Source organism: Molothrus aeneus, chromosome 2 (assembly GCF_037042795.1).
Source record: "Molothrus aeneus isolate 106 chromosome 2, BPBGC_Maene_1.0, whole genome shotgun sequence".
Classification (NCBI taxonomy): Eukaryota; Metazoa; Chordata; class Aves; order Passeriformes; family Icteridae; genus Molothrus; species Molothrus aeneus.
In genome coordinates, this window is record NC_089647.1 from 117,559,053 (window position 1) to 117,571,805 (window position 12,753).

General features: G+C 57.2%; 1 protein-coding gene across 1 annotated transcript in view; it reads right to left on the reverse strand.

Moving 5' to 3' along the window:
• DCHS1 (dachsous cadherin-related 1) overlaps positions 1-10,424 on the reverse strand; it is a 40,138-nt gene extending 29,714 nt beyond the window's left edge. The window contains exon 1 of the mRNA XM_066545618.1: positions 8,682-10,424. Within this exon, the coding sequence (XP_066401715.1) occupies positions 8,682-10,424 (1,743 nt within the window). The remainder of the gene's footprint in view (positions 1-8,681) is intronic.
• Between the last annotated feature and the right edge of the window lie 2,329 nt (positions 10,425-12,753).

The window sequence follows — 12,753 nt, forward strand, 5'->3', positions numbered from 1 at the left end:
CTGCTGTTGGCATCCAGTTCCCAGCTGGGTTTGAATCTGGCAAGGGATGTCAAAGTCAACAAGAAGGGCTTCTGTAAGCACATTGGTGACAGAAGGAAGGCTGGGTAAAATGCAGACCCACAGCTGAAGGAGACTAGGGACCTGCTGACACAGGACATGTAAAAGACTGAGGTACTTAATGCCCTCTTTCCCTTACTCTCTACTAGTAAGATGGGTCTTCAGGAGCCTCAGGTGTCAGAGAACAGGGTGAAGGACATCACTGCCAGGCCCTTCACAATAATCTTTGCTCAATCATCACGTTTGGGAGGTGCCTGAAGACTGTGGGAAAGTAAATATCTCCCATCTTCAAGAGTAAGGCAGGAGAACCCAGGTAACTACAAAACAATCAGGGTCACCTTGATCCCTGGAAACTGATGGAGCAGCTACTCCTGGAAACCATTTTTATGCATGGGAAAGACAAGAAAATCATCAGGAGTGGTGAGCACAGCTTCCCCTAAGGACAAATCATGCTTGATCCACTTGATAAATGACTGGCCTGGTGGATGACAGAAAAGGAGTGGACATTGTCAACGTGAAGTGCACTAAATTCTTTGACACTCCACCCCATGAGATCCCCATTCAGGTGAAAACCAGCTGAATGTCTCCTGTGCAGAGAGTGGTGGTCAGGGGCACAGCACCTACCTGGAGGCCAGTAGCTAGCAGTGTACCCCAGGGGTCAGTCCTGCCTCCAGCACTGTCTGGTATCTCCATTAATGACCTGTTTGAGGGTGCACTGTGTACGCTGAGCACGTTTGCTATGACCCCAAACTGGGAGGAGTGGCTGATTTGATTTACCAGAGGGTCATGCTGCATCTGGAGTGACCTTGAGAGGCTGCAGGGAGGGACGAGAGGCCTCCTGAAGGGACAGTGCAAAGTTCTGGGGAGGAAGAAATCCCCTGCAGCAGCAGAGGCTGGGGGCTGCACACTGGAGAGCAGCTCAGCACAGAGGCCCCCATAGTGCCACGCTGAAGATGAGACAGCAATGTGCCCTTGCTGCAAGGAAGGAGAAGGGTGCCCTGGCAGCATCAGGTGAGTGTGGCCAGCAGGGAGAGGATCCTGTCCCTCTCTTCAGCAGTGGTGAGGCCACAGCTGGAGCTGTGTACAGCACAGTACTCCTCAGTACTCCCACAGTACAGGAGAGAAATGGCGACACTGGAGAGAGTCCAGTGAAGGGCCACAAAGATGAAGGGACTGGAGCACCTCTCCTGGGACAAAAGACTGAGGGACCTGGGGTAGTTCAGCCTGGAGAAGGGGTATCATTCATACAGGAAAGAGGGCAACAAGAGGATGGATCCAGGCTCTTCCCAGTTGTGCCCAGTGTCAGGATCAGAGGGCATGGGCACACACTGGAACACAGGAGAGTCCCTCTGAAGATCAGGAAGCACTTTTCCTTTATGAGGCTTCCCAGGAAAGTGGGGATGCCCAGGGCAACCAACTCTGGATGGTGCTGCTTGTGCATGGGGGGGTTGTACTAGACTATCTCAAGAGGTCCTTTCCAAACTCAACCATTCTGTGATCTCCAGCTAAAGACCCTCCTGAACACCCAGTTCCCCACTGAGCTCAGATTGTTCCAAGAGAGCTGATCTGCTCCCTGTCCCTGCAGAGCAGCCTTGACCACAGCGGGCAGCAGCATCTGCTCCCTGCCCCTCCTTGCCCGCAGGTGTGGCGAGAAGGCTTTGCTGGGGTGCCTTGCAGCTGGGCAGAAGAGCATGCAGGGGGAGGGCTGTGGCCACCACGGAGCAAAGAGGACAACAAAGGAGAACAGCAAGATGACTCAGGGTCAGGCAGCAAGAAACCACAGCACCAGACTTGGAAAAGGAAGCGGGGTCCTGGCCAAGTGTGCCTCTCCCCACTCCATGGAGAGCTGGGAGGGCAGTGATGGGTATGGAGGCCTTGCAATTTCACACCCTCCTCCCAGGACCCCAGCAAGACAGGAGGAACAAGTGGAGCTAGGGCACAACAGACTTTCTACATTTCCCAGAGATGGGGATGGATGAAGTGCAGCCCCACACCAAGGTCCCTCACCCTGTGGGAGTCAAAGCTGCCCCTTCCCATAGAGCCACACCAGAGCCCCTCGTACACACCTCCTGCTGACCCATGCCCCAGCCCACAGTGCTGAGAAGTGATGGAGCACTGCCCAGCAGCTCGGGCTCCATTCCTCAGCCGTGCTCCCCACTGCAGCCAGCGCAGTCAGCAGGCAGGGAACTCATCTGGAGCCTGGCCATGGCTGGGGCTCTGCTGCGCACATGTTGTGCTGTGGCTTTGGCAAACATCTGGCTCTGGGGCTCCCGCCCCTCTGAGTGACGGCTCTTGGTGGGAGAGGAGGGGAGGCTGGCGCCAGTGTGGTCAGCGATCCCACGCACGGCTCCCCGCGCCGGAGTGCGCGCCAGCCTCTGCCCTCCCAGCCCTGGCACGGCCACTGGCCGGCTCAAAGCAGCCAGGGAGCAGCTACACAGCTATTTCAGGAGCCGCTCCTGTCTCCAGGCTTTGTCCCAGCCTCCAGCACGGGCAGGTCCCAGGGGAGGGAACAGGGTCAGGGCTTGGCCCAGCAGCAGCGCAGCACACGTGGCCAAGGCGAGGGTCAGCTCCCATAGCTCCCCATGGAGCAGGGAGCCCCAGCACAGCTGCCAGCACTGCTGGGTCCCTCTGCTGGGTCACACTGCTGGGTCCCCAGGGCCCCAGGCACGGGGCTGGGGGTCCCACAGCCAACTCCACACTGCCCAGAGCAGCTGTGGCTGCCCCAGCCCTGGCACCCAAGGCCAGGCTGGATGGGGCTTGGAGCAACCTGGTCTAGTGGAAGGTGTCTCTGCCATGGCAAGGCATGGAATGAGAGGGGCTTTAAGGTCCCTTCCCACCCTCCTGTGATTCTAGGACAGACACAGGGCTGCCAGAAACACGTGTAGCTGGGCATGGGGAGCAGGGGCTGCCCAGAGACAGGCTAAAGAGTCAGAGGGTGAGGGGAAGTGGGTTAACCACAGACACTGGCAGGGAGGCAGGGTGTGAATATGGGGCTGGGCAAGAGGGAAGGGAGCCTGGGAGTGCCCAGCACCCTTCTGGGAGCCCAGGGGCTTCCAAGCACAGGGACAGAGCAGGGCACAGATGGACAAGGAGCGAGGTTCTTCACCTGGGTTCCTGGGTGTCCTTGCTAGTGAAATGGCATCTGCAGCCAGGAGCTGCAGGGCATAGGGAGCCCCACAGAAGGTGCAGAAGCTGAACAGGACCTGGAAGCTGGGGAGCAGAAAGGGGCAGGGAATCCTGGAGCAGAGCAGGGCTGGGAAGCTGGGAAGAGTGCCCAAGGTGGGGGGCTTGAATGGGCAGCCACAGCACAGGGCAGAAATGGCAGGACCCTGGGGGACACTGAAGCCAGAATGACCCCAAACCAGGGTGTGGGGCTGGGTTTCAGCCATGTGGAGCTCAGGCAGAGAGCACTCAGAGAAGGTCTATACAAAAAGATGGGACACACATCAATAAGATGTGCAGGAGAGACTGGGCTGGGGTCAGCGCAGGATTGAGCATGCCAGGCAGGGTGAGCCCAGGGAGCAAGGCCAGGATGGGGACTCCAACATCAGCAGGACATGGAGCTGCACTGGAGACAGGCTGTGCAAGACGGGGGTGTTCAACCTCAAAAAGGCTCCAGGGAAACCTTAGAGTGCCTTCCAGTGCCTAAAGGGGCTCTAAGAGAGCTGGACAGAGACTTTGGACAAGGGCCTGGACTGACAGGGCAAGGGGGGATGGCTTCACATGGCCAGAGGACCAGGTTAGATGGCACATTGGGAAGAAGTTCATCCTTGTGGATGGGTGGGCACCTTGAGGGTGGGCAGGCTCTGGCACGGAGTGCCCAGAGCAGCTGTGGCTGCTCCATCCCTGAAAGTGTCCAAGGCCAGGACTGGTCTAGTGGAGGGTGCCCCTGCCCATGGCAGGGGGTTGTAACTGGATGATCTTTAAGGTCCCTTCCCACCTAACACCATTCTGGGATTCCACAGGGAGAGGCTGGCATGTCCCAAGGGCAGTGCAGGTGGAGGAGAGCTGCCCTGGGTCACAGTGGCAAGAGGGAGAAGACAACTGCAGCTGGCACTGACCGAGGGGTGTGGGGAGAACAAGAGGGAGCAGAAACGGGGGTGCAGGGGGAGCACGCTGGTGACTGGGGCCACGGGAGGGGGCAGAAGGGACTGGCCCTTCGAGGGCTGCACGTGTGGGTGGGGTGTGGGTGGACATGGATGAGCGAGCTGTGCGATCAAGGGCAGCGGTGGAAAGAGGAGTTCTGTGGGGCCTAGGGCTGAGGCAGAGGTAAGGGGAAAGGGGCAGCTCTGAGGGGGCTGGGGATCGCACGGAGGAAGGAGGGAGCTGTTCCAGGGGGCTGGGAGGAGGAGCAGAGCATGGGGGAGAGGAGCGCAAGGGGCTGGGGCCTCTCAGCTGCAGTGGAAAAGCTGCTGCAGCTCCAGGGGAAATGCTACTTGAATTAATCATGGCGCTGGCTGCTGTGCCAAGCCCAGGAGGAGGCTGCTGGCAGCGCAAGGAAATAACTTTCACAGGAATTTGGAACAAATGCAGCTCTTCTGGCGGTAACAACAGCACTCACCTCCCCCCACAACCTCCCCATGTACCAGCATCTCCCCCATGTCCAACCCTGTGTACCCCAGATCCCCCCACATGGCAGCCTGCTCCTCAGGACCGTGACACTCTCCCCCCCTTGTTCCTGCCCCCCAGCACACTCCCAGGCGTCTCCCCATCTTGCTCTGGAAAGCTTGCCTTGTTTCTAAGGAGGGGGAGGCCTGTTCTGTGTTGTGCAAAGGTCTGGAAATAGGTTGATACTGAATCCCTTGCCCTAAGAACACAAATGCAGGCAGGCAGCAATGCCCCCTCCCTCCTGCACTCTCCTTGCCCGCAGTTGGTGAGCATTAGTCCTCGTGCTGCCCCAGGGCCCATGCATGGCTACGCTCCGTGTCCCTGCCAGGAACAGCCCTCCAGACCTCTTTCGGTAATACAGTGTATGTGCCCTGGTGTAGCCTACAGCTCTTCATCCAAATCTTCCTCCCTGGGGCACGGCCCATGGGGTTGTCCCAGTGCTATGCATGTAGCATTGCCCATTAATGCCCCACGGAATCACAAAACAGAACCAAAAACTCATCAGACTTGTCCTCAAAACTGCAGAGACTCTACATTAGGTACATTGCTGGTCAGCTTTTAATTTCTGACGTTCCCCAGCATTTGTGTACGGGTGCAAAGGCAGTATGTAAACCCTGGTTCCAAAATCATCAGTAGTGGATATATGCAAGAATCAATAATCCACCACTCCATGTCATTCAGGTTGCTGTCCAACCAGCCCATGCTCACCACATGGGGCTCACAGCTCTCTCTGCCAGAGCACAGACAATACTTGATTTAGCATGAAAAGTCAGAAAGTCCCAGAAAAACACTATCTGACCATGCATGCAGTGTGTTGGTACACAGTCAAATGTTTAAAGCAAATTTAAACCAGCAGGGTGAACTTATACCAGAGCAGATTTATACAGAGCGCAGCACTGGAGCAGGGTCCGGTGCCCTAAAGCTTCTGCATCATCAGCTCATGGTGGCAGAGAGGAGCAGGGCAGCCAGCTGGGGACCATCTCCTGCTCCATTTTCTGCTGGTCTCATGTTCACTGCTACACTGGGCTCTGTCTCCACCAGTGTTTCTTTCTCATCTCAGATTTGAACAGCGAGTTTGCTATTTCCTTTGCTTCATGCTCAGTCTGCTACTGTGGGACCTGGCCCATAGTAAACACAAGTAATAAACAGAGAAGATGTTATGAGTTCCTTTTTCTTTCTCAGAAGCTCAGGCCAGCAACCTGCTCTGCTCATCCCTGTTCACACTCAGACACAAAGACTGTCCTGGCAGACAGAATGGAGTCTGCAAGGCAGCAGATCATCTGTAGTGATTGTTCAGGTCTCTCCTGCTCACTCTCAGGGACTCCTTCCTTCCCCACCCTTCTGTCCTGTCCATGGAGAGTAGACATCTCTGTCTAAAAATGGGTCTGGTCCTCCCAGGCTTTTCTGCCTAAAAATGGGGCAGACCGACAAAGAAGCAAACTGAGCCCTGTGCTGACCTGGGTGACTGTCCTTTGTCCTGTACCTCATGTGGCAGGGCCTGCCCGTGACCTGAGCACTCATCACCATTGTGTGGGTCTGGACAAAACCCAGGCTTCAACAGAGATACTTTGCTGTCCCGAGGCAGGGTGAGCCCCAGTGCCTGGAAGCCATAGAGAGATGGAGCCAAGCAGGAGCAACAGCACAAAAGGGCTCTGGGGGCAGCACACCCAACATGGGCAACTTTGTGGGGAACAGTGCTGGGCACTGGCCACCAAGAGTCCTGGCAGCACCTCTGAAGCCTTCCTGTTTGAGGCAACAGGGGTGGCCATGCCAGGCAGCTGCGCTCCAAGCGCAGGGCTCCCTGACCTGGCTCTGCCCAGCTCCCAGACTCAGCTGGCTGCTGCTGCATCCTCGATCAAGCCCTGGGCCTGGCCAGCCTCCTTTCCCATCCTCTCACATTTCCTGGCCCAGAGGAAGCAGCAGCAGATGTGTGAGCTGTTTGCTTTGTGCCGAGGCCGCGCGGGAGTTACCTGTGCTCAGCCTGGCCGTGCTGTTTCCAAACGAAACACCAGCACTCGGCCAAGACATCAAACGTGGCCAAGCCTCGGCCCCTGTCGGCTGCCAGGCCAGCAGTGTCCCTGCACAGGGCAGAGCCAGGGGGCCATGTGCTGGGCACTCCCTGGGGTGCCCCCAGCCCCTGTGCTGGACACACTCTGGGGTGCCCCCAGACCCTGTGCTGGGCACTCCCTGGGGTGCCCCCAGCCCCTGTGCTGGGCACTCTTTGGGGTGCCCCCAGCCCCTGTGCGGGGTACTCCCTGGGGTGCCCCCAGCCCCAGTTCCTGTGCTGGGCATTCTTTGGGGTGCCCCCAGCCCCTGTGCTGGGCACTCCCTGGGGTGCCCCCAGCCCCAGCTCTGTGCAGGGCGCTCTCCTCCAGCCCGGCCCCACGGCCGCCTCAGGAGCCCCGCCGCCATCTCCAATTGCATTTCCAGAACCCTTCCCACACGGCGAGTGAGCGCGCTGAGCAGGAAGGCACGGACAGGGAAAGAGGGGGGCCTCCCTTCGGGGGCTCTGCACAGGCCCGGGGCTGCCCTGCATCTCTGCTCTGACCCTGGCCCTGACTCCACCCCTGACCCTTCCCCATCTCTGTCCCCAGCCCTGCCCATCCCCACACACCCCACACTGGGACAGTCTGTAGTGTTGCCCTGCATACACCAACCCTAAATCTCCCCTGACCTACATCTTCCTCCTCATCTCCCACTCACTCCTTCTGCCCATCCTTCCCCCTAATCCTACCCTTGACCTGTCCCCAAGCCATCTGTGCCATCCTACACTTGCCCCAGCTCCACATGCCTCCTCTATTCCACACCTGGTCCTTGCTCCCACCCAATTCCTCCTTCCTGCCACACTCCTACCCCATCTGCTGCACTCACTCCCCAACAAGCCCCTCTCCAGCACTCCCACTCCACACCATCAGTCATCTGCACGCACACACACACTCCCCACAGCCCGCCCACACTCACACCCCCCATGCCCCTGCAGTGTACCCACAGGGCACCCACAGACCATTCTTTCTCGCCACCTCCAGCATGACCTAGGGACCCTTTTTCTTGGCCAAGTCACAGGACCTCCTCCAGCCTTGTCTTATGGACTCCAGAATTTCTGTTCTTCCTGTCCCTTAGGCCCCTCTCACCAGTCTGGCACCAGAGCTTCTCATGGTCCCAGCCAGACATCCCCGTGCCCCACACCTCCAGCAGGGACGTGCCCCCAGTGCCACTGGTGCTGTCCCCATGGACAGCCTGGATGCTGCCACGGTTGGCAGTGCCTCACTGCACCCTCACACCTGCCCTCACCCCAACTCAGGCAGGTGGATCATCTGTCCCAGGGATCAGCCTGGATCAGCCTGGCTCCAGGGCCTGAGCTGCAGCAGAAACACCAAACACAGGGAGCACAGAACACACAGAATCCCAATGGCATCACTAGCTCATCACAGAGCTTTTGGAGGCCCAGCAGCTCTCCAGCCCTAGCTGTGACCTCTTGCCACACAAAGGCTGGTGCAGCAGCACGTGCCTCAGCTCATTAGCCCATTAGCATAATTAATGCTCACAAGCAGCCTTACCAACACTGATGAACTTGGGCTAACAACCTCACAGGGGGAGAGGGAAGTTTGAAGCCTGGCTAGAGGCAGTTTCCCAGAGGCAGTATCACATTCCTTAGCCCCATTTTGAGTGTCCTGGCTGCAAGGTAGCTCCACACTGATGTAAGCAAGGCCTGGCACAGCAGGAGCCACCTCAAGAGAGGCCCACACCATGCTTTGTGTGATGGGCAGCCTTGTGGTGTGCCTGGTGGCAGTGGCATTGCCCACTGCTTGCACACAGAAAGGATGTACATGACTTGGCCCCATTGTGGGCTCACACCAAGGGTGGGGATCTCTGCCCCAGCATTCCTGCTGCAAACGCTGCCCGCCAAAGCCATGACACCTGCACCAAACACCCTGCACCAGCAGGTCTCCCACCCCAGGCTGCTCACTGCCCTGGCTGTGCCCCTGCCGAGCTCTGACCTCAATACCTGCACCTACCTGCAAGAAGCAGGTCCCAACAGGGGTGTTCTCCTTCAGGGACACGTTGTAGAAGTTACTCCTGAACACTGGCTCATTGTCATTGACATCCTGCAAGGCCACGTACACCACAGCTGAGGAAGAGAGGGCAGGGGTTCCCCGGTCTGTGGCCAGCACAGTGAGCTGAGGCTGAGGATCCTTTTCATAATCCAGTGGGGCAGCAGTGGTGATGATGCCAGTGGCAGGGTCGATGGTAAACCAGCTGGAGTGGGTGTCACGGCCATGCAGAATGCTGTACCGCACCTCCCCATTGGGACCCTGGTCCTTGTCACGAGCTGTCACCTGCAGGACAAAGCTGCCTGGGTACACCACCTCAGGGATGCTCTGCTTGTACTCCTGCTGGTCAAAGAGCGGGGGATTGTCATTAACATCCATCACCTGCAGCACAAAGGCTGATTCTGCCCGGAGCGGGGGCGTTCCTGAGTCAGTAGCTGTCACCCGCAGATCATAGGAGTCTCTTTCTTCCCGATCCAGAAGTTGGTCCACACAGATCAGGTAGATTATGTTGTCCTTGGTAGTGAGGGCAAACTTGCCATCTCCTCCCTCCAGTGTGACATTGACATTGGAATACTCTCCATAGTCGGGATCGGAAACAGAAATGCGTGCCACGTACTGTCCGGGCTGGGCTCCCTCGGAGATTTGTGGGGAGCCATCCTCACTCAGAAAGATGATAGTCATGGTGGGCTGGTTGTCATTGTAGTCACGCACGTGGATAGTGACAAAGGCTGTGGTGACCTCAGGATGGACAGCCTTATCCCTTGCCTGCACCACCAGCTCATGCACCTTCCTCACTTCATAGTCCAGACCCTTGTTGAGCTTGATGACTCCAGTCCGGGCATCGATGGTGAAGTACTGGTCAGGATCGCTCTGCCGTCGGTTGATCTCGTAAATCACATCCCCGTTGTCACCTTCATCCGCGTCAGAGGCAAAGACCTGCAGGATGCTGCTGCCAGGTTTCAGATTCTCTGAAATGAGCGTGTGATAGCGGCTCTGGTTGAAGCTGGGGGCGTTGTCGTTGATGTCCTGAATGGACACGTCCAGTGTCATCTGGGTGCTCCGGGGCGGAGAGCCCCCATCGTAGGCTTCCAGCAGCAGGGAGTATGAGGAACGGTTCTCCCGATCCAGAACGTTGCTGACCACCAGGTCCAAATACAGGACCCCATTGGGTCCTCGGCGCGTTTCCAGGCGGAAGGCCTGCCCCACATTCCCTCCCTTAATTGTGTAGCCTTGTGTGTTCAGGAGGCCACTGTCGGCATCAAAGGCCGGGTCCAAGGGAAACCTGCTGCCAATGGGGGTGTGCTCTGGGATCTGAAAGGTGCTGTGCTGCTTGGGAAACGCTGGGGCATGGTCATTGATGTCATTCACTTGGATGTTCACCTCTACCGTGATGCCCTCTGGGGTGACAGCAATGAAGCTGTAGCGGTCCCGAGTCTCCCGGTCCAGGACACGAGCGGTTTTGATGATCCCTGTATTCTCATCTATCCCCAAGTCAGTGGAGACACCACTGCCCTCCTGTGCTGAGATGAAATACATGTAGGCACTAGTTTCAGGGGGTAGGCCAGCACTGATGTCCCCAATGATGGTGCCAGCTGGCTGCTCCTCATCTATTTGTAGATCCAGGGTGCCCAGGACTGCAGAGCCCATCGCTGCTCTCAGGCCCCCAAGAATAAGCAGCTCCAGCAGAAGCATTGTTGACCTCTTCATTTGCTCCATGGCTGGCAGCTAGCAGAGCAGAGGGTGGCTTGATCTCCTTTGCAGAGTTCGCTTTAATCCTGCCTGGAATGCAGACCAGAGGATACTGGTTAAGAGAGAGCAAAGGAAGGACAGAAGGACAGAAAACAGCCTGAAGAGGGAAGGCCTGCCAGGTATCTGCTGCCTGATCACTATGTAATGCCTGTCCCTCACAAGAGGCAAATGGGACAATATGTGTCAGAGCCTGCCCAGAACAAAAGCCTGGGACAGCACCTGGAAGCAGCTCACACCTGACAGTGCCCCGAGGTGAGCAGCTAGGACCCTGTCACAGAGGTGCTTCCTACATCCCCAGGTGCTCTTTCCAGCCCCTGCCTGCCTGGCAGTACTGGCATCAGCTGCCCCGAGCAGCATGCCCCTGGTGCCTTTAACAGCCGAATGCTTCCTGAGAGGTTCAGAGCCTGTCTGCAAGAGGACAGAGGGTTTGAGCAAACAGCAGCCTTGCATCTCTCCACCCTGAAGAAAGCCGGTCTCAAATTACGAGATAGCTCAGCGAGTCGCTGGTTGAGACCCTGGCCCCCACCCCCTCTCTCCCCAGCAGCGTGCCTTTCAGGACCTCGGGGACTTAGGTGCCAAAAACCCGTGAAGTGCAAATCTGCTGTCCCTGGGAAGGAGCACAGAACTGGAGTGGGCTTCCATCCAGTGAACAATAAATCAAAAAGGATGCATTGCAAAGGATGTGCCCACAGCTGGGAATGCCCGGGATAAAATCAGGCCGTGCTCATTGTCTGGGCTGGCACGGAGATCGGTGGGTGCCCCACGCCGGTGCCATGGAGGGCGGCGGCAGTGCCGTAGGAACGCAGCGACTCCCTCGGAGCTGCCAGCTGCTCCGTCCCACACCCTCCGCTGCTCACTCCCCTCCTTTGTCTCCTTCTCGCTGCTCCTTGCTGGCTCCGGCTCCTTCCCTCCCTTTCCCCGTAACTGCATTTCATTGCAGCAGTGGGGGAGGGCGGCAGAGGCAGCCGCAGCTCCTGCAGCGCTGCAGCCGGACAGGCAGAGCCCGGAGAGCCGCCCGTGCCCGCGGGTGCCAGCGCTGCCCTGCCCTGCCCTGCCCTGCCGGGAACAGCCCGGGTAAGACCGCGGCCACGGAGCTGCGCAGGAACAGCGGCCCCAGGACCCGCTCAGCGCCGCGAACGAGGCTCCGTGGTCTGCGGGGATGGCGGCAGCATGAGCTCACTCTTGGACTCTCTTGAAAGCGTTTGCTGCTGGGCCCATAACCACACTCAGGAGCCGCTCATGTCAGATGCAGGAGCAAGAACCTCCCTGTCTTGCGGGATGGAGGTGGCTGGCAATGCCTACTTTGGGGACTAAGAATATCAGCCCTTGACCAAAGAACTCCACGGCAGTGTTAACCCTTTCCAGGGCACATATGATGGTATTCTTGGGTCCCCTTTCCCACCTCAGATCAGCTGTCTAGATTTTTTTTTTCTGTGTAAATCCTGGGTTAGTGACAGAAACAAAATAATTTAAAAGTATTTTCTACTCATAAAGAAATGTTTACTTCAGTGGGCATCCAGTCTGAGGCCTATCCACACAGTCTGAGGTAAATCCACATGCTCTTCTTGCACCCAGCAGGTGAGAACCCTCACAATGTCCTAGGGCCTGAAGTCAAAAGAAAATACTTTTGTGTGTTGCAATTTGTGAATCTGCATGAACTCAGAGGTCCTAGACAGGTCTGCCTCTCTGTTGGAGCTAGTTTTAATTCCCCAGATGGAAGGGTAACTGCCTACCCCCAGAACGTGCTGGAGGAATGGGATCTGAGGTAGCTTCTGTGATGAGACTGTACCATTCTAGTGGTGCTTCAGATACTCAGGTCATGGGAAGGGCCAGGGCAGAAAGTTTAACGCCTTGGTAGGAGCTTAGACTCTTGGGCAGCTTGGACTCTTAGACTCTGGAAGAAATCAGGGCACAGACATGGGGAAAAGCCCACCTGGTTCCATTAGTTGCCTTGAGAAGCCAGTGAGGCTTTATGGACTGCTGGAGGGGAGAAGAGAGACTTGAAAAGCAAATCTGGGGAGTGTGAAGAGCAGCTGAGAGCGCTAGCACAACCAGGGAACAAAAATTAGGGTCCCTGGGCTGGAAAACTGGTGATGAAAGCCTGTATAAGCTTCTTCAGTTCTATCCTCCCTGGATGCAACTGAGTAGTTTCACAGCAAGCCTACCTTTCAGCAAAAGGTGGAACTGAACATTACTAGACTGCACCAGCCAGAGGTACCAGCCATCCTTGGTACCAGCACACCCCTGTTACAACGAGGTGTGCAGGTTTGGGTCAGAGGGAAACAGC